This window comes from Notothenia rossii (assembly GCF_949606895.1).
Source record: "Notothenia rossii genome assembly, contig: scaffold_64, whole genome shotgun sequence".
NCBI lineage: Eukaryota > Metazoa > Chordata > Actinopteri > Perciformes > Nototheniidae > Notothenia > Notothenia rossii.
Genome location: NW_027639736.1, coordinates 90,582 through 113,227, shown reverse-complemented (window position 1 = coordinate 113,227; position 22,646 = coordinate 90,582). Strand labels below are relative to the sequence as shown.

General features: G+C 44.3%; 1 protein-coding gene across 12 annotated transcripts in view; it reads left to right on the top strand.

The window, feature by feature from the left end:
- The window catches only part of ubr2 (ubiquitin protein ligase E3 component n-recognin 2), a 73,013-nt gene that overhangs the window by 42,304 nt on the left and 8,063 nt on the right, over positions 1-22,646 (top strand). For all 12 annotated transcript variants that reach the window (XR_013804640.1, XR_013804641.1, XR_013804642.1 and 9 more), the window contains exons 17-35: positions 1,969-2,079; positions 2,458-2,523; positions 3,772-3,888; positions 7,186-7,249; positions 7,512-7,636; positions 8,492-8,544; positions 9,147-9,249; positions 11,910-11,958; positions 12,958-13,112; positions 13,303-13,402; positions 13,517-13,626; positions 14,517-14,600; positions 14,772-14,932; positions 16,592-16,800; positions 16,924-17,017; positions 17,117-17,278; positions 19,358-19,443; positions 19,655-19,712; positions 19,892-20,040. Coding sequence is in view for 1 of the 12 variants with exons in the window: in XM_079695708.1 (XP_079551834.1) it covers positions 1,969-2,079; positions 2,458-2,523; positions 3,772-3,888; positions 7,186-7,249; positions 7,512-7,636; positions 8,492-8,544; positions 9,147-9,249; positions 11,910-11,958; positions 12,958-13,112; positions 13,303-13,402; positions 13,517-13,626; positions 14,517-14,600; positions 14,772-14,932; positions 16,592-16,800; positions 16,924-17,017; positions 17,117-17,278; positions 19,358-19,443; positions 19,655-19,712; positions 19,892-20,040 (2,056 nt within the window). In the remaining 11 variants the exon portion in view is untranslated. The remainder of the gene's footprint in view (positions 1-1,968; positions 2,080-2,457; positions 2,524-3,771; positions 3,889-7,185; positions 7,250-7,511; positions 7,637-8,491; positions 8,545-9,146; positions 9,250-11,909; positions 11,959-12,957; positions 13,113-13,302; positions 13,403-13,516; positions 13,627-14,516; positions 14,601-14,771; positions 14,933-16,591; positions 16,801-16,923; positions 17,018-17,116; positions 17,279-19,357; positions 19,444-19,654; positions 19,713-19,891; positions 20,041-22,646) is intronic.

Genomic DNA, 22,646 nt, shown 5'->3' with positions numbered 1-22,646 from the left:
GAATACACACTGACTACACACTGAATACACACTGAATACACACTGACTACACACGGACTACACACTGACTACACACTGACTACACACTGACTACACACTGACTACACACTGACTACACACTGACTACACACTGAATACACACTGACTACTCACGGACTACACACTGACTACACACGGACTACACACTGACTACACACTGACTACACACTGACTACACACTGACTACACACTGACTACACACTGACTACACACTGAATACACACTGAATACACACTGACTACACACTGAATACACACTGACTACACACTGACTACTCACTGAATACACACTGACTACACACTGACTACTCACTGAATACACACTGACTACACACTGACTACACACTGACTACACACTGAATACACACTGACTACACACTGACTACACACTGACTACACACTGACACACACTGACTACACACTGACTACACACTGACTACACACTGACTACACACTGAATACACACTGACTACACACTGAATACACACTGACTACACACTGACTACACACTGACTACACACACACTACACACTGACTACACACTGACTACACACTGAATACACACTGAATACACACTGACTACACACTGAATACACACTGACTACACACTGACTACTCACTGAATACACACTGACTACTCACGGACTACACACTGACTACACACGGACTACACACTGACTACACACTGACTACACACTGACTACACACTGACTACACACTGACTACACACTGACTACACACTGAATACACACTGACTACTCACGGACTACACACTGACTACACACGGACTACACACTGACTACACACTGACTACACACTGAATACACACTGAATACACACTGACTACACACTGAATACACACTGAATACACACTGACTACACACTGAATACACACTGAATACACACTGACTACACACGGACTACACACTGACTACACACTGACTACACACTGACTACACACTGACTACACACTGACTACACACTGACTACACACTGAATACACACTGACTACTCACGGACTACACACTGACTACACACGGACTACACACTGACTACACACTGACTACACACTGACTACACACTGACTACACACTGACTACACACTGACTACACACTGAATACACACTGAATACACACTGACTACACACTGAATACACACTGACTACACACTGACTACACACTGACTACACACTGACTACACACTGAATACACACTGACTACACACTGACTACACACTGACTACACACTGACTACACACTGAATACACACTGACTACACACTGACTACACACTGACTACACACTGACTACACACTGACTACACACTGACTACACACTGACTACACACTGAATACACACTGACTACACACTGACTACACACTGACTACACACTGACTACACACTGACTACTCACTGAATACACACTGACTACACACTGACTACTCACTGAATACACACTGACTACACACTGACTACACACTGACTACACACTGAATACACACTGACTACACACTGACTACACACTGACTACTCACTGAATACACACTGACTACACACTGAATACACACTGACTACACACTGACTACTCACTGAATACACACTGACTACACACTGACTACACACTGAATACACACTGACTACACACTGACTACTCACTGAATACACACTGACTACACACTGACTACTCACTGAATACACACTGACTACACACTGACTACACACTGAATACACACTGACTACACACTGACTACTCACTGAATACACACTGACTACACACTGACTACTCACTGAATACACACTGACTACACACTGACTACACACTGACTACACACTGAATACACACTGACTACACACTGACTACACACTGACTACTCACTGAATATACTGTTGTTACACTTTAAATACTGACTCTGTGTGTCTGTGTGTCTTCAGGGAGATCTCAGCCCCCCCCTCCTGATCGAGCTCCCTCTACGATGCCTGGTGCTCTGTGCCCAGGTGCATGCTGGGATGTGGAGGAGGAACGGGTTCTCCCTGATCAACCAGGTGAGTACCACTACATACATAGAGGACTCTTTAAAGTAGAGACACTACATACTGATATACACCTGAACATCAGCAGGAGAGGACTCTTTAAAATAGAGACACTACATACTGATATACACCTGAACATCAGCAGGAGAGGACTCTTTAAAGTAGAGACACTACATACTGATATACACCTGAACATCAGCAGGAGAGGACTCTTTAAAGTAGAGACACTACATACTGATGTGTGTGTGTGTGTGTGTGTGTGTGTGTGTGTGTGTGTGTGTGTGTGTGTGTGTGTGTGTGTGTGTGTGTGTGTGTGTGTGTGTGTGTGTGTGTGTGTGTGTGTGTGTGTGTGTGTGTGTGTGTGTGTGTGTGTGTGTGTGTGTGTTTCAGATTTATTATTATCACAACGTGAAGTGTCGAGTGGAGATGTTTGACAAGGACATCATCATGCTGCAGGTACACCGAGTATATAACATGTGTATATAAAGTGTTGTTAACCCTGTTATATAGACAAGTTTACGCGCCAAAACACGGGTAGCGCCATGACACTACACAAATGCACTTCATTTCCGCCGGAAGTCTTTTGCACAGCGTCTGTCGGTGTAAACCGGTGTAAACAGTCAGACGGGCACTGGTGTAAACACAGCGATTTCGATGCTAACAGTGATGCTAGCTTGGGAACACGATTCTACTTCTTTGACTGGAGATGGCGTTACTCTCCCCCACCCGAATTCAGTGCAAAACTGGGAGGATAACATGACGACGTGGCCCAGCATAAAACCAAAATAAACTGCCTTATTTAGGTCATGCCCACAGGAGCCAACAGTTGTCTGTTGTTTACATAATGCACAATTTACATGATCTCTTTATGCTGTGCAATATATCATATGTGCCTGTACTGTTTGAGTGAAAATAAAGTTTGATGTAATTTCATTTCATTTTTGCACTGTTATTGCATTATTGCATTTCATATGTTCCTTAGAGTGCTACAATTTCTTTTAACACAGTTCATCATTCATATTAAGCTCATACTGTACATAAATAACACTGAATTAATTAATTGTTTAGAGGAAACTAAAGAAATGGCTTCAACAAGAAAGATCACATGTTTAATCCTAACAGGTATTACAAATTAAAATATAAAAGCAGCCCACACAATTACATCACTATGAAAATATTCATATATAATATTAAAAAATACAATGCATGCAGTATTTGTTGTGTTTATCTGTATTTAATGAACAACATGGCTGGGTGCTGGTTTGTGGTCGTAGCACTCTCTATCTAACCACTCGTTCAGGTGCTTTCTTGAGTGATTGCAACCAACTACCGCACACGTAGTTCCCGAACCACTTTTCTTCATGTTGTAATTGTTATATCCTCTTTGTCTCTGCGATATCAGTGCTTTGTCGGCACAACGCAGCTAGCTAGCAAAACAAACCCAGTCCGCCAAAACGGAAGTGCATTGCATCGAAGGGAGGAGTTCAGGATGTAGAGCGGAAACGGCTCAATAACTTGTGTATAGAACAGTGAGTGATGTGTGTGTGTGTGTGTGTGTGTGTGTGTGTGTGTGTGTGTGTGTGTGTGTGTGTGTGTGTGTGTGTGTGTGTGTGTGTGTGTGTGTGTGTGTGTGTGTGTGTGTGTGTGTGTGTGTGTGTGTGTGTGTGTGTGTGTGTGTGTGTGTGTGTGTGTGTGTGTGTGCAGGTGGGGGCCTCCATGATGGACCCGGACCACTTCCTGATGATCGTCCTGAGCCGCTTCGAGCTGTTCCACATCTTCAGCTCTGCAGACTGCAGGAAGAGACTCCGAGAGGCCAGCAAGGTGTGTTATTACTAGGGATGTAACGATATACCGAATATCGCGGTATCGCGGTAAAGAAACGTCCCAATACCGTCGTGAGACTGACAAAATATACCGTGATTTAAAAAAAAAATTCAGTTCACGAGAGAGCACGCTCGTGAACTGTCAACGGGGGGGGGGGCGGTGGTGTTATGCCGTGTGTGCATGCACCTCGCGGGTCTGCGCACAGCGTAAAGCAAAGCCTCCCAGACATGTGTTGATCTGTACGGCAAAGTACGGTTTGGAAACTATATCATTTCCTTTTGGAGGGCATGCATAACAGGGCATAACACCAGAGCCTCGCTGCGAGGAAACGTTGGCGCTGTTCCGAGTTTGTTCTAATCTGTCAAAATGACAGACTGCTTTCAGATTTTTCCGTCATTGTTAAATAAAATATTCGGTTAACGCGACCACTGGTGTCCCAGCCACATCAGTACCAAGCGAGAGAGTTTTTTCCAGAGCAGGGGATATTGTAAATGACCAAACATCCCAGCTTATAAATACCTGGAAATGTGGACATTCTCATATTCCTAAAAACCTGTCTGATGATGCTGAGTGAGTGACTAGTGAGTTTGAGTTGAGTTACTTGAAAAACTAAAGTGAAACTTGATTTATTTTATTGCAGGGTCTGATCATTAGCTTGTTTATTTGTGAGATGCAGTGGCACAAAGAAAATGCTTACTTTGTTTGGTAGTACCAGTAGGTACAAAAACACTGGTTTTCTTGTTCCAGTCTGTTACTGTCACTTTGTTTTTGACACTTTAAAATACTGCTATCCTACTAACATGCTGTACAAATCAGATGTATTATGTAATAAAGAAACATTTTCCGAGTAAAAATTTTTTTTATTGAATTTTTTTTTTTTTTTTCCCCTTTATTATTCAATATCGCGATAAATATCGTACCGTGGACTTGTTATCGCGATATTATCGGTCCGTGAGTTTTTGGTATCGTTACATCCCTAGTTATTACCCATGTTATTACCCATGTTATTACCCATGTTATTAGACATGTTATTACCCATGTTATTACCCATGTTATTACCCATGTTAATAGACATGTTATTAGACATGTTATTAGACATGTTATTACCCATGTTATTACCCATGTTATTACCCATGTTATTACCCATGTTATTAGACATGTTATTAGACATGTTATTAGACATGTTATTACCCATGTTATTACCCATGTTATTACCCATGTTATTAGACATGTTATTAGACATGTTATTAGACATGTTATTACCCATGTTATTACCCATGTTATTAGACATGTTATTAGACATGTTATTAGACATGTTATTACCCATGTTATTACCCATGTTATTAGACATGTTATTAGACATGTTATTAGACATGTTATTACCCATGTTATTACCCATGTTATTACCCATGTTATTACCCATGTTAATAGACATGTTAATAGACATGTTATTAGACATGTTATTAGACATGTTATTACCCATGTTATTACCCATGTTATTACCCATGTTATTACCCATGTTAATAGACATGTTAATAGACATGTTATTAGACATGTTATTAGACATGTTATTACCCATGTTATTAGACATGTTATTACCCATGTTATTACCCATGTTATTACCCATGTTATTACCCATGTTAATAGACATGTTATTAACCATGTTATTAGACATGTTATTAGACATGTTATTAGACATGTTATTACCCATGTTATTACCCATGTTATTAAACATGTTAATAGACATGTTATTAACCATGTTATTAGACATGTTATTAGACATGTTATTAGACATGTTATTACCCATGTTATTACCCATGTTATTACCCATGTTATTAAACATGTTAATAGACATGTTATTAACCATGTTATTAGACATGTTATTACCCATGTTAATAGACATGTTATTAGACATGTTAATATACATGTTATTAGACATGTTATTAAACATGTTAATAGACATGTTATTAACCATGTTATTAGACATCTTATTACCCATGTTAATATACATGTTATTACCCATGTTATTAGACATGTTATTACACATGTTATTAGACATGTTATTACACATGTTATTAGACATGTTATTAAACATGTTATTACCCATGTTATTAGACATGTTATTAGACATGTTATTAGACATGTTATTACCCATGTTAATAGACATGTTATTAGACATGTTAATATACATGTTAATAGACATGTTATTAGACATGTTATTAAACATGTTATTACCCATGTTATTAGACATGTTATTACACATGTTATTAGACATGTTATTAGACATGTTATTAGACATGTTATTAGACATGTTATTACACATGTTATTAGACATGTTATTAGACATGTTATTACACATGTTATTAGACATGTTATTAGACATGTTATTACACATGTTATTAGACATGTTATTACACATGTTATTAGACATGTTATTAAACATGTTATTACCCATGTTATTAGACATGTTATTACACATGTTATTAGACATGTTATTAGACATGTTATTACACATGTTATTAGACATGTTATTAGACATGTTATTACACATGTTATTAGACATGTTATTAGACATGTTATTAGACATGTTATTACACATGTTATTAGACATGTTATTAGACATGTTATTACACATGTTATTACACATGTTATTAGACATGTTATTAGACATGTTATTACACATGTTATTAGACATGTTATTACCCATGTTATTAGACATGTTATTACACATGTTATTAGACATGTTATTAGACATGTTATTAGACATGTTATTACACATGTTATTAGACATGTTATTAGACATGTTATTAGACATGTTATTACACATGTTATTAGACATGTTATTAGACATGTTATTAGACATGTTATTAGACATGTTATTAGACATGTTATTAGACATGTTATTACACATGTTATTAGACATGTTATTACCCATGTTATTAGACATGTTATTACACATGTTATTAGACATGTTATTAGACATGTTATTAGACATGTTATTACACATGTTATTACACATGTTATTAGACATGTTATTAAACATGTTATTAGACATGTTAATAAACATGTTATTAGACATGTTATTAAACATGTTATTAGACATGTTATTAGACATGTTATTACCCATGTTATTAGACATGTTATTACACATGTTATTAGACATGTTATTACACATGTTATTACACATGCTATTACACATGCTATTACAGTGCTGTGTTATATCTTATACTGTGTGTGTGTGTGTGTGTGTGTGTGTGTGTGTGTGTGTGTGTGTGTGTGTGTGTGTGTGTGTAGGATCTGGTGCAGCAGAACAACACACTGATAGAAGAGATGCTGCACCTCATCATCATGGTGGTCGGTGAGTTCAGACTCTGACCACAGAGGGAAAGGAACATTGTCACAGCAACAGTAAAACGCCCAAATATTCATTAAGAGGCATGCATCAAATATTAGAGCTAGAAATAAAATAAATGACAATTTACAAAAAGTACCCATGTAGGTAACAGGTAACAGTAAAGTAAAAGTATGGCACAGTTATTACAGACTGCTACTTGAGTAGTCTAACTGTGTGTGTGTGTGTGTGTGTGTGTGTGTGTGTGTGTGTGTGTGTGTGCACGCAGGTGAGAGGTATGTCTCAGGTGTGGGACAGGTGGAGCCCTTCGATGAGGTCAGAAGAGAAATCATCCACCAGCTGTCAATTAGACCGATGGCTCACAGCGAGCTGGTGAAGGCTCTGCCCGAGAACGTGAGACACATACCTCTCTGTCTGTTTACCTGTGTCTCTATTTACCTGTCTGTATGTTTACCTCTGTCTCTATTTACCTGTCTGTCTGTTTACCTGTGTCTCTATTTACCTGTCTGTCTGTTTACCTGTGTCTCTATTTACCTGTCTGTCTGTTTACCTCTGTCTCTATTTACCTGTCTGTCTGTTTACCTGTGTCTCTATTTACCTGTGTCTCTATTTACCTGTGTCTCTATTTACCTGTCTGTCTGTTTACCTGTGTCTCTATTTACCTGTCTGTCTGTTTACCTGTGTCTCTATTTACCTGTCTGTCTGTTTACCTGTGTCTCTATTTACCTGTCTGTCTGTTTACCTGTGTCTCTATTTACCTGTGTCTCTATTTACCTGTCTGTCTGTTTACCTCTGTCTCTATTTACCTGTCTGTCTGTTTACCTGTCTGTCTGTTTACCTGTGTCTCTATTTACCTGTCTGTCTGTTTACCTGTCTGTCTTTTTACCTGTGTCTCTATTTACCTGTCTGTCTTTTTACCTGTGTCTCTATTTACCTGTCTGTCTGTTTACCTGTCTGTCTGTTTACCTGTCTGTCTGTTTACCTGTGTCTCTATTTACCTGTCTGTCTTTTTACCTGTGTCTCTATTTACCTGTCTGTCTGTTTACCTGTGTCTCTATTTACCTGTCTGTCTGTTTACCTGTGTCTCTATTTACCTGTCTGTCTTTTTACCTGTGTCTCTATTTACCTGTCTGTCTGTTTACCTGTCTGTCTGTTTACCTGTCTGTCTGTTTACCTGTGTCTCTATTTACCTGTCTGTCTGTTTACCTGTCTGTCTGTTTACCTGTGTCTGTCTGTTTTTCTCTTCAGGGGAACAAGGAGACGGGTCTGGAAAGAGTCATCGACAGTGTTGCTTCATTCAAGTGAGTTTACTTTAACATATCCACTTTAAATACACATAAGTACACGTCAGTCCACCTTAAATACACATCAGTCCACCTTAAATACACGTCAGTCCACCTTAAATACACGTCAGTCCACCTTAAATACACGTCAGTCCACCTTAAATACACGTCTGTCCACCTTAAATACATGTCAGTCCACCTTAAATACACGTCAGTCCACCTTAAATACACGTCAGTCCACCTTAAATACACGTAAGTCCACCTTAAATACATGTCAGTCCACCTTAAATATACGTCATTCCACCTTAAATACACGTCTGTCCACCTTAAATACACGTCTGTCCACCTTAAATACACTTCTGTCCACCTTAAATACACTTCAGTCCACCTTAAATACACTTCTGTCCACCTTAAATACACTTCAGTCCACCTTAAATAGACGTCTGTCTCTAGTACACTTACTGTGTGTACTGACTGTAGTACTGACTGTGTGTATTGTGTGTACTGTGTATACTGACTGTGTTTATTGTGTGTAATGTGTGTACTGTGTGTACTGACTGTTTGTACTGTGTGTACTGACTGTGTGTACTGACTGTATGTTGTTTGTACTGATTGTACAGGAAGCCGGGGGTGACGGGGCGGGGTCTGTACGAGCTGCAATCTGATTGGCAGAAACACTTCAACCTGTATTTCCATCACTACAGCCGAGCAGACCAGTCCAAGGTAATTCTAACGGGTGGGGGGGTCTGTGTGATGTCATGGCAACGGGCTATGTTGTCATGGTAGCGGGCTGCAGGGTTTCCCACACATAGACTTTACTTGGGCGGGACGCCCAGGTATATTAACGGCCACCCAAGTATATTTCGCGACCCATTTAGGGGCGAGAGGAGGGAGAGAGGAGGGAGAGGAGGAAGAGGGGGGAGAGGGGGGAGACAGGAGAGGCTGGTTCAGGAGCACAGACACACTCACAACTATAAATGAACCAAAAATCTATAAATAAACAAGTTTCAGTGTTTTTTCATATTGGATATGGTATGTTGTTGTTGTTGTTATTGTTGATGGATGGTATGTTGTTGTTGATGGATGTTATGTTGTTGTTGATGGATGGTATGTTGTTGTTGTTGTTGATGGATGGTATTTTGTTGATGGATGGTTTGTTGTTGTTGTTGATGGATGGTATGTTGTTGTTTATGGATGGTATGTTGTTGTTGTTGTTGTTGATGGATGGTACTGTATGTTGTTGTTGATGGATGGTATGTTGTTGTTGTTGTTGTTGTTGATGGATGGTATGTTGTTGTTGATGGATGGTGTCGTGGCTTCCTCCCTTGTTTTTCCATCAAGCCACTAGACGCCTTAAACAGTTCTAACTCGTTTCTTTCCTTAAATTACTCAGTTTGAAGTGTTGCTTGGCCTCCGATGGTTTAGAAGACGTTGCGATGTGTTTGCTCAAAATAAAAATAACAACCTTTTGCACATGCAACAAAGAAAATAGGCCTTTACAATATTCAAAAGAAATAACAAACAACTTATGTATTCTTTCTTTCGTGATAATGCTTATAACTTAAAGGGTACTTGTATGGTTTGTATGGACGAGTACGGTAAGATAAGTACGGTTAAAAACTGTTCCTCGATGGCGTCTCAACAGGTTGCCAATCACTGTGGCTTTAGCACAGGCGCCGTGGGAATTGTAGTCCTTTATAGTGCGTTGACTACAGACGTCACAATTAGGTGGCCTTTCTTATCAAATCAAAATACTGGCTCTAACAGATGGTATGTTGTTGTTGTTGTTGTTGATGGATGGTATGTTGTTGATGGATGGTATGTTGTTGTTGATGGATGGTATGTTGTTGGCTATGGATGTTATGTTGTTGTTGTTGTTGATGGATGGTATGTTGTTGTTGATGGATGGTAAGTTGTTGTTGATGGATGGTATCTTGTTGTTGATGGATGGTATGTTGTTTTTGATGGATGGTATCTTGTTGTTGATGGATGGTATGTTGTTGTTGATGGATGGTATGTTGTTGTTGATGGATGGTATGTTGTTGTTGATGGATGGTATGTTGTTGTTGATAGATGGTATGTTGTTGTTGATGGATGGTATCTTGTTGTTGATGGATGGTATGTTGTTGTTGATGGATGGTATGTTGTTGTTGTTGATGGATGGTACTGTATGTTGTTGTTGATGGATGGTACTGTATGTTGTTGTTGATGGATGGTATGTTGTTGTTGATGGATGGTATGTTGTTGTTGTTGATGGATGGTATGTTGTTGTTGATGAATGGTATGTTGTTGTTGATGGATGGTATGTTGTTGTTGATTGATGGTTTGTTGTTGTTGTTGATGGATGGTATGTTGTTGTTGATGGATGGTATGTTGTTGTTGATGGATGGTATGTTGTTGTTGATGGATGGTATGTTTTTTTTAATGGATGGTATGTTGTTGTTGATGGATGGTATGTTGTTGTTGTTGTTGTTGTTGTTGTCGATGGAATGTTGTTGTTGATGGATGGTATGTTGTTGTTGTTGTTGGATGGTATGTTGTTGTTGATGGATGGTATGTTGTTGTTGATGGATGGTATGTTGTTGTTGATGGATGGTATGTTGTTGTTGTTGATGGTATGTTGTTGTTGTTGTTGATGGATGGTATGTTGTTGTTGTTGTTGTTGATGGATGGTATGTTGTTGTTGCTGGATGGTATATTGTTGTTGATGGATGGTATGTTGTTGTTGATGGATGGTATGTTGTTGTTGTTGATGGATGGTATGTTGTTGTTGTTGTTGGATGGTATGTTGTTGTTGCTGGATGGTATGTTGTTGTTGATGGATGGTATGTTGTTGTTGATGGATGGTATGTTGTTGTTGTTGTTGATGGATGGTATGTTGTTGTTGATGGATGGTATGTTGTTGTTGATGGATGGTATGTTGTTGGTTATGGCCATGATCTTATGATTATTGAAATGTATACAGTTCTGTTTCATCAGGGTGTTTCTGAGATCGAGTCTCTTTATTTTCCCCTCAAAATGCACCAGATTGATGCATGCCCCCGGACCCCCCTAGAGGGCTTGAGGTCCACCCCCACTTAAATCACATGGATAGGTTCCTAAATACATTTAATATTTTTTTTAAATAGTAACCCATGTCCATATGTTTATTTGTGGGTAGTTTTAAACTATAGGGCTATCACTAAGGGCCCTGCCTGCACCTGTTCGCTCTGCCACTTAGTGAAGAGTCTGCTAACAAGCGACCAACCGAAAGGTTTATGTTAATGTTGTTGCACGTCACAAAGGCACGTCACCTCAACCCCCCCCCCTTATCAGCACCCCTCCCCCCCCCCCAAGTATATTTCTGATCTGTGGGAAACACTGGGCTGTGTTGTGTGTTGCAGGCTGAGGAGGCTCAGAGGAAGCTGAGGAGACAGAGAGGAGAAGACACAGGTAACTCACCTGGCGAACGCACCTGGGGAACACACCTGGGCTAGACACCTGGGGAACACACCTGGGACACACACCTGGCGAACGCACCTGGGGAACACACCTGGGCTAGACACCTGGGAAACACACCTGGGAGACACACCTGGGGAACACACCTGGCAAACACACCTGGGACACACACCTGGGGAACACACCTGGCGAACACACCTGGGACACACACCTGGGACACACACCTGGCAAACACACCTGGGGAACACACCTGGGGAACAGACCTGGGGAACACACCTGGAGAACACACCTGGGACACACACCTGGGGAACACACCTGGGGAACACACCTGGGGAACACACCTGGCGAACACACCTGGGACACACCTGGCGAACACACCTGGGACACACCTGGGGAACACACCTGGCGAACACACCTGGGACACACCTGGGGAACACACCTGGAGAGCACACCTGGGGAACACACCTGGAGAGCACACCTGGGGAACACACCTGGGCCAGACACCTGGGGAACGCACCTGGGGGACACACCTGGCAAACACACCTGGGACACACACCTGGGGAACACACCTGGGACACACACCTGGAGAACACACACCTGGGACACACCTGGCGAACACACCTGGGACACACCTGGGGAACACACCTGGCGAACACACCTGGGACACACCTGGGGAACACACCTGGAGAGCACACCTGGCGAAACACACCTGGGACACACACCTGGAGAACACACACCTGGGACACACACCTGGGGAACACACCTGGGACACACACCTGGAGAACACACCTGGGACACACACCTGGGGAACACACCTGGGACACACACCTGGAGAACACACACCTGGGACACACACCTGGGGCACACACCTGGCGGAGCTACAGGTACACTATCATACTGATGAGGAGGAGGAGCATTAATGTGTGTGTGTGTGTGTGTGTGTGTGTGTGTGTGTGTGTGTGTGTGTGTGTGTGTGCGTGCGCGCGCGCGCAGCCCTCCCCCCCCCTCTCCCCCCCCCTCTCTCTCCTCTCTTCAGTAGCTTGGTGAACCTCCTTCAGTCTGACCTGATGCTCGCTCTGCAGGGGGCCGTGCTGCTGTGGGCCGGAGAGCCCAGTGGGGGGGTGTGGACCGAGGCCATGCTGCAGAGGGTGAGGGAGGGGTGAGACAGGGAGGGGCACATCAAGTCTCTCAGGATTCATAGAACTTTCAGGATTAAAGTTTGTGTGTGTGTGTGTGTGTGTGTGTGTGTGTGTGTGTGTGTGTGTGTGTGTGTGTGTGTGTGTGTGTGTGTGTGTGTGTGTGTGTGTGTGTGGTGTGTGTGTGTGTGTGTGTGTGTAGGTGCTGCACCTGGTGGGTCTGGCTCTCCTGGAGGAGCAGCAGCAGCTGGAGACCAGAGGAGAGGAGGACGTCTCCTTCAGATACAGCTGCAAGATCACCCGTCAGTACACTATTTAATATGTGTGTTATGTATCATGTGGTGGGGTATCTACCTGTGCTCAGGTGAGGCCCCCAGTGGTATTATATTATTATATGTTATATATACTGTGCTCAGGTCCAGGCGAGGCCCCCAGCCCCTCTGGCAGTGTTCTGGCTCTGCTGGAGAGTCTGCAGAACGCTCCTCACCTGGAGGTCCACAAAGACATGATCACCTGGATCCTGAAGGTGAGTCCCTCCTCTAAAGCAGGCGACCCCCTGTCAACATGAACATGTATTCATGCTGGAAGTAGATTTAGACGTTAGGAGTGAGATAGAGAGTATTATCTAATATATGCATCCAATGAAGCTTTGCATGAAGTCTGTTGCCGATCAGAGGCTGTTGGGGCAGACCATGCAGGCCAGCCCGACGGTCACCAAGGTTCATGTTTTAATAGCATTTCTACAAGAAAAGCCCAGACGAGCCGAACGTGTGAAAAAAGGGCTCAGACCTCAGAGAGTTCAACGTGGGCCTGCGATCATAGTTTAACTTTATTTAGTTTAGAAAATCCACAGCAGAGGTTTGTGTCGTACTACATGCGGTGTGTTTAGCATTTCTCTCAGTAGCCAACGATCGGAGAGTCTGTTGGACATAAACTCTGTGATAAATGTAGTCTACATTTCATAAGAGGTGTAAAACCTGAGAGCATTTTAAATCGCATTTGAACTAAAAGCTTATATAACCCGTAGTTGTTTTTGTATTGTTGATTTAATGTGTGAACGAGGCGATGTAGAGAAGTTAAGCTGTCATTATTAGGATGTTATAAACTGTTGCAGTGAGAAGCTTCGTATGAAAAGGTTTGAGAAACACTGCGCTAGTGGATTGTCAACAGTGAGAGCCTCGCTGCGGGGAAATTCTACAGATGGCCAGTCCGCCCCTTAAAAACTTCTATGCACAACCCCTGCTCTAAAGAACCACCACCACGGCTCTGAAGGACCTCCAGCTGGGCTCTGAAGGACCTCCAGCTGGGCTCTGAAGGACCTCCAGCTGGGCTCTGAAGGACCTCCAGCTGGGCTCTGAAGGACCTCCAGCTGGGCTCTGAAGGTGGTCTGATAATGACGAGTGTGTTTTTGTTCAGATGGTGGCTAACGTGAAAACCATGAGAGAACGATCGTCCTGCAGCTCCACCGTCACCGTGAGACCAGGACAAGGACTGGAGGAGGTACCACACACACACACAACCACACACACACACACACACACACACACACACACACACACACACACACACACACACACACACACACACACACACACACACACACACACACACACACACACACACACACACACACACACACACCTGTCTCAGTCTGAGTGTGTGTCTCTGCAGACGCTGCGCGACAGAGATCAGTTGGAGAGGAAGAGGAAGGCGGAGATGGCTCGGCTGCGGAGGGAGAAGATCATGGCTCAGATGTCCGAGATGCAGAAACACTTCATCAACGAGAACAAGGATCTGTTCCTGGAGGCCTCAGGGTCCACTGCGGAGAGCAGGTACACCTGTACACACCTGCATACACCTGGGTACACCTGACCACACCTGGGTACACCTGTATATACCTGGGTACACCTGACCACACCTGGGTACACCTGTACACACCTGCATACACCTGTACACACCTGGGTACTCCTGACCACACCTGTATACACCTCTACACACCTGTACACACCTGTATATACCTGGGTACACCTGACCACACCTGTACACACCTGGGTACACCTGTATATACCTGGGTACACCTGACCACACCTGTACACACCTGGGTACACCTGACCACACCTGTATACACCTCTACACACCTGTACACACCTGGGTACACCTGACCACACCTGTATACACCTCTACACACCTGTACACACCTGTATACACCTGTGTAGCAAGTGTATTAGCTGTAATTAAATGAGTGATATTCAGAAGAACTAGGAACGACTATGTAGCTCAATGTGTGTGAAAAATACAAACTGAAACCAGGTATGCGTTACAAAATAGTTGTATTCAAGATATCAACAAGTTCTTTCAAATTCACACGATTATTTTCAGGTGCCCAGTAAAGGCAAAAGACAACAAAAGAAAAGCTTCCGGGGTAAAGTTCATTAATTTCCGTTTAATCCTACTTCACCATGTGGCAGGGAGGATAGGTTTAGAATCTTAGCTCGCCATCAAGGTCCATGAAAGGGCAGCAGGTGCGGCCTGGCAAAAAAAATATATCCAAACAAAAAACCTGACCTGTAAAAGGTCACAAGGAATAATTAGTATCTTCCCCTTTAAGCATTTCAATAAAAATAAAAATAAATCTCTTAAATAAAATAAATATATTTCTGGTTGTATAAATCTCTTAAATACATTTCTGGTTGTACAACATTTCTATATCCATTTCTATACAAAACATTAATCAGCAAAACAATACTTCAGGGCTGATAGCCAAAAGCCCACAAGGTTACACTTAAAGTAATTGGGATCAGTGAAGACCCATGCATAAGATATTTCTACTAGCAATACTATTTGCATGCTAACCGCTAGGTGCTAAGCTAACGGGAGCTATATCAATGTAGATTTTCTATTGAAAATGCTAACCGCTAGCCGCTAAGCTAACGGGCACATTCCAATAACATTAAACATTTTACATACATTCTACCAATACAAGAATCACCGCTGATTGCAGCGATTGTTAACAAAACGTTAATCTGTTTAGGAATCGTGGAGGAATCCCTGTGTGTAGCATGTAGCATCAACGTAGCACTAGCATCACAAACGACCAGCAAAGGAAACGGAAGTGACCTAGCTGCCATTTATACTGAGCTACGGAAGCCTGCTAGGATTGAAGGTTTTTAACCTGGGTTACACCTGGGTACACCTGACCACACCTGTATATACCTGGGTACACCTTTACACACCTGTACACACCTGTATACACCTCTACACACCTCTACACACCTGTACACACCTGGATACACCTCTACACACCTGTACACACCTGGATACACCTCTACACACCTGTACAAACCTGGGTACACTGGTACACACCTGTATATACCTGGATACATCTTTACACAGCTGTATATACCTGGGTACACCTGTACACCTATCCACTGCTGCAGAAAGCAGGCACACATGTACACCAGGCTGATAAATGGTCTTTGGTCCCCTTCCAGTCCCCCCAGGTCGGACCCCCCCTGTGTGTCTCAGGTGTGTTTGGGCCCCCGGAGGTCAAGTGCAGCGCAGAGCCGTCAGCTGGTTACCTGCATCCTGTGCCAGGAGGAGCAGGAGGTCAGAGGTCAGGGCAGAGCCATGGTGCTGGCTGCCTTCGTCCAGAGGTCCACCGTCCTGTCCAAGAACCGCCGCCGCATCTTACCTGAGCCAAGTGAGCGTCTCCCTGAAATCATCAGGGCGTCACTCTGACATCATCAGGGCGTCACTCTGACATCATCAGGGCAGCAGCCAATCTGTGTTCAGCACTGTTGAATGACGTGTGTGTGTGTTTCAGTGCACTACGACCCTCTCTTCATGCACCCTGATTTGTCTCTGGGGACACACACCGCCAGCTGTGGACACATCATGCACGCCAACTGCTGGCAGAGGTGAGGCCTGCACAGCATTATTATAAATCGTGTTATTATAAAATAATAAATCATATTAAATATAATAAATAATGCTTTCTATTCTATTTATATCCACAGGTACTTTGAGGCGGTGCAGGTGAAGGAGCAGCGGAGGCAGCAGCGCCTCAGAGGACACACGAGCTACGACGTGGAGCACGGAGAGTTCCTCTGTCCGCTGTGTGAATGCCTGAGCAACACCGTGATCCCCCTGCTGCCCCACACAAACTCACCTGACCACAGGTACACACTCACCTGACCACAGGCACACACTCACCTGACCACAGGTACACACTCACCTGAGCACAGGCACACACTCACCTGACCACAGGCACACACTCACCTGACCAAAGGAACACACTCACCTGAGCACAGGCACACACTCACCTGACCACAGGCACACACTCACCTGACCAAAGGGACACACTCACCTGACCACAGGTACACACTCACCTGACCACAGGCACACACTCACCTGACCACAGGTACACACTCACCTGAGCACAGGCACACACTCACCTGACCTCAGGTACAGACTCACCTGACCTCAGGTACACACTCACCTGAGCACAGGCACACACTCACCTGACCACAGGTACACACTCACCTGAGCACAGGCACACACTCACCTGACCTCAGGTACAGACTCACCTGACCTCAGGTACACACTCACCTGAGCACAGGCACACACTCACCTGACCTCAGGTACACACTCACCTGAGCACAGGCACACACTCACCTGACCACAGGTACACACTCACCTGAGCACAGGCACACACTCACCTGACCACAGGCACACACTCACCTGAGCACAGGCACACACTCACCTGACCACAGGTACACACTCACCTGAGCACAGGCACACACTCACCTGAGCACAGGCACACACTCACCTGACCTCAGGCACACACTCACCTGACCTCAGGTACACACTCACCTGACCACAGGCACACACTCACCTGAGCACAGGCACACACTCACCTGACCACAGGCACACACTCACCTGAGCACAGGCACACACTCACCTGACCTCAGGTACACACTCACCTGACCACAGGCACACACTCACCTGACCACAGGTACACACTCACCTGACCACAGGCACACACTCACCTGACCACAGGTACACACTCACCTGAGCACAGGCACACACTCACCTGACCTCAGGTACAGACTCACCTGACCTCAGGTACACACTCACCTGAGCACAGGCACACACTCACCTGACCACAGGTACACACTCACCTGAGCACAGGCACACACTCACCTGACCTCAGGTACAGACTCACCTGACCTCAGGTACACACTCACCTGAGCACAGGCACACACTCACCTGAGCACAGGCACACACTCACCTGACCACAGGTACACACTCACCTGAGCACAGGCACACACTCACCTGACCTCAGGTACAGACTCACCTGACCTCAGGTACACACTCACCTGACCACAGGCACACACTCACCTGAGCACAGGCACACACTCACCTGAGCACAGGCACACACTCACCTGACCACAGGCACACACTCACCTGACCACAGGCACACACTCACCTGAGCACAGGCACACACTCACCTGACCTCAGGTACACACTCACCTGACCACAGGTACACACTCACCTGAGCACAGGCACACACTCACCTGACCACAGGCACACACTCACCTGACCACAGGTACACACTCACCTGAGCACAGGCACACACTCACCTGACCTCAGGTACAGACTCACCTGACCTCAGGTACACACTCACCTGACCTCAGGCACACACTCACCTGATCTCAGGTACACACTCACCTGATCTCAGGTACACACTCACCTGACCTCAGGCACACACTCACCTGAGCACAGGCACACACTCAGCTGAGCACAGGTACACACTCACCTGAGCACAGGCACACACTCACCTGAGCACAGGCACACACTCACCTGAGCACAGGCACACACTCACCTGACCACAGGCACACACTCACCTGACCTCAGGCACACACTCACCTGAGCACAGGTACATACTCACCTGAGCACAGGCACACACTCACCTGAGCACAGGCACACACACAACTGGCCTCAGGTACACACACACCTGATCTCAGGCACACACTCACCTGAGCACAGGCACACACACACCTGGCCTCAGGTACACACACACCTGATCTCAGGCACACACTCACCTGAGCACAGGCACACACTCACCTGAGCACAGGCACACACACACCTGGCCTCAGGTACACACACACCTGATCTCAGGCACACACTCACCTGACCTCAGGTACACACACACCTGGCCTCAGGTACACACTCACCTGATCTTTTGTGTTTCTCAGTGTGGATCATCCCAGTCTCGAGACGTGGCTTGAAACCACCAATCAGCAGATCGCAGCACTATGCTCCGCCCACAGGAAGCAGTCTGGTCAGTCACCTGTCAATCATTTGAAGAAAAGACTCACAATATTTTGATCATAAATAAAGTGTTTGTGTGTGTGTATGTGTATGTGTATGTGTATGTGTATGTGTGTGTGTGTGTGTGTGTATGTGTATGTATGTATGTATGTATGTATGTGTGTGTGTATGTGTATGTGTATGTGTATGTGTGTGTGTGTGTGTGTGTGTGTGTGTCTCAGGTGTAGAGGGGACAGAGCCTGAGGTTCCTGAAGGCTTCAGAGTGGACTTTACTCCTCAGTGAGTTAGCTGACCGTACCTGAAACTGTCACACTAACTTCATTCAGCTTCAGATAAAGTAAACTGTGTGTGTGTGTGTGTGTGTGTGTGTGTGTGTGTGTGTGTGTGTGTGTGTGTGTGTGTGTGTGTGTGTGTGTGTGTGTGTGTGTGTGTGTGTGTGTGTGTGTGTGTGTGTTCAGGAACCCCTTCTCCAGCAGCATCAGTGAGATGATCACCACCTTCAGCATGTCTATATATAAAGTGTCTCTGAAGCTGAACCCCAACGAGCAGGACCCCCGAGTCCCTGTGCTGAGCTGGGCCACATGCGCTTACACCATCCAGAGCATAGGTAAACACACCTGTACAGGTAAACACATCTGAACAGGTAAACACACCTGTACAGGTAAACACATCTGTACAGGTAAACACACCTGTACAGGTAAACACACCTGTACAGGTAAACACATCTGAACAGGTAAACACAGCTGAACAGGTAAACACACCTGTACAGGTAAACACATCTGAACAGGTAAACACACCTGTACAGGTAAACACATCTGAACAGGTAAACACACCTGTACAGGTAAACACACCTGAACAGGTAAACACATCTGTACAGGTAAACACACCTGAACAGGTAAACACATCTGTACAGGTAAACACACCTGTACAGGTAAACACACCTGTACAGGTAAACACATCTGTACAGGTAAACACACCTGTACAAGTAAACACATCTGAACAGGTAAACACAGCTGTACAGGTAAACACATCTGAAAAGGTAAACACAGCTGTACAGGTAAACACACCTGTACAGCTGTGTTTACCTGTACAAGTAAACACACCTGTACAGGTAAACACACCTGTACAGGTAAACACATCTGAACAGGTAAACACATCTGAACAGGTAAACACATCTGAATAGGTAAACACATCTGAACAGGTAAACACATCTGAACAGGTAAACACATCTGAACAGGTAAACACAGCTGTACAGGTAAACACATCTGAACAGGTAAACACAGCTGTACAGGTAAACACATCTGAACAGGTAAACACATCTGAACAGGTAAACACAGCTGTACAGGTAAACACATCTGAACAGGTAAACACATCTGAACAGGTAAACACAGCTGTACAGGTAAACACATCTGAACAGGTAAACACAGCTGTACAGGTAAACACATCTGAACAGGTAAACACATCTGAACAGGTAAACACATCTGAACAGGTAAACACATCTGAACAGGTAAACACAGCTGAACAGGTAAACACATCTGAACAGGTAAACACAGCTGAACAGGTAAACACATCTGAACAGGTAAACACATTTGAACAGGTAAACACATCTGTCCAGAGGCCTGTACTACGAAGCTGGTTCAACCTAACCTGGATATGTTTGAGTTAGCCGGTTGGCCTAATCCAAAACATACGTGCTCTCGCTAAACGATCCTACGACGCTGGTTATCAAGTGGATCGCTCAAACCAGCCGTGTCCTATCTAGTTAGGAGCGTTCACATGAAAGGGGTGGTATCTGGAGCATTCGACCAATCACAAACATGGAGAAGCTACTGACAGCGCAGCGTCATACTTCCTGAATGAAAAGTCAACTATAATATTAGACACATGAAGAAGTTAAACTTTAAACATCCATGACTTAAACACTTGATCCAGGATCAAAGCTACATAGCTGCACCTGCAAGGTGAATCCAGCTGGTAACAGAACAAGTGTTTGAATGCGTACATGAACAGGTTTATGATATCACTGCCCCGTCTAAGACACCATCTGACTTTCATTACATTTGACTCGAGTGTTTCCTCAACTTAATGTGTTGCTTCAAATAATCCTTCTGCATCCAGTATGTGACACTGTGAGTGTTGCACGGCCAGATACGGCTCAGCTGACTCAGATAAGGAGATGATACATTATGATGTGATATGTGTTACGCCCAGGTCTAGGGGAACCTAGGCGCAGCACAAAATGTGCACTCTCCCCGTTCTTCCCACTCCCAAGAACACGGACACCGAGTCAGAGAAAGCGTTTGGTAAACAGGAGTAGCAAAACCAACAAAAAAGAAACAAACCTTTAAACTCAAAATCTTACCTAACCAAGAAAATAAATATACAGCTCCTTACCTATACGAACTTAAACAGTAGAAAACAAAAGGGTGTGCACTCCTGAGAACATACGTCTGTCTTTCAAAGACAGGTGAGGTGAAGCTAGCTCGCAGCCAGAGGAGAAGGACAAAACGATACCAACGTGTGAACACAGCACCACAGAACAAGATATCAAATCAAGCGCCACGTTGGGAGAAGGAGAAGTTGAGTCAGTGAGAGCGGCCGAGGAACTGCACGGCTGCAGCTTAATATGCTCCCGTCTCCCCAGGTGGACCAATCAGCATGCAGGAGGCAGCCAATCAGCATGCAGGAGGCAGCCAATCAGCTACCGGGCACCACCTGTTCTCTCATACACACACAGAAACAGCAGGAGGAAGAAAATACCTGCACACAAACAACATAACGACCCCGGGTCGTAACATATGCCGTGGACTGTACTCAATGCTACTCTGATCCGGTTACTTATGTTGTGGCAGATATTTAAGTAAGCTTTCTTAACGCTAATGTTCTAATAGTCAGATTGCTCTGAAGATGGGAGGTGATATTCTATTCATGTTCACGTTCACACAGTCGCTGATTTCTGCCGGCCGTCTTTCTGCAACGGCAGCTTTTCTGTATTTCCTTTCTCCTGTAATATGACTTAGTCGCTTTAAACTCTGCACACTGAGCTCTGATTGGTCAGCAGGCAGTGCTTTCACTGAGTTGAGCTCTTAGCCTGCAACCTAACCTGCTCCGGGGCAGGTTAGCCGCTCAGCATCAGTTACCATGGAGATCTAGCCCGCTAAAAAGAGAACCAGCTTCGTAGGACCGGAAACCCAGAGTTTACCTGAAGTTAGC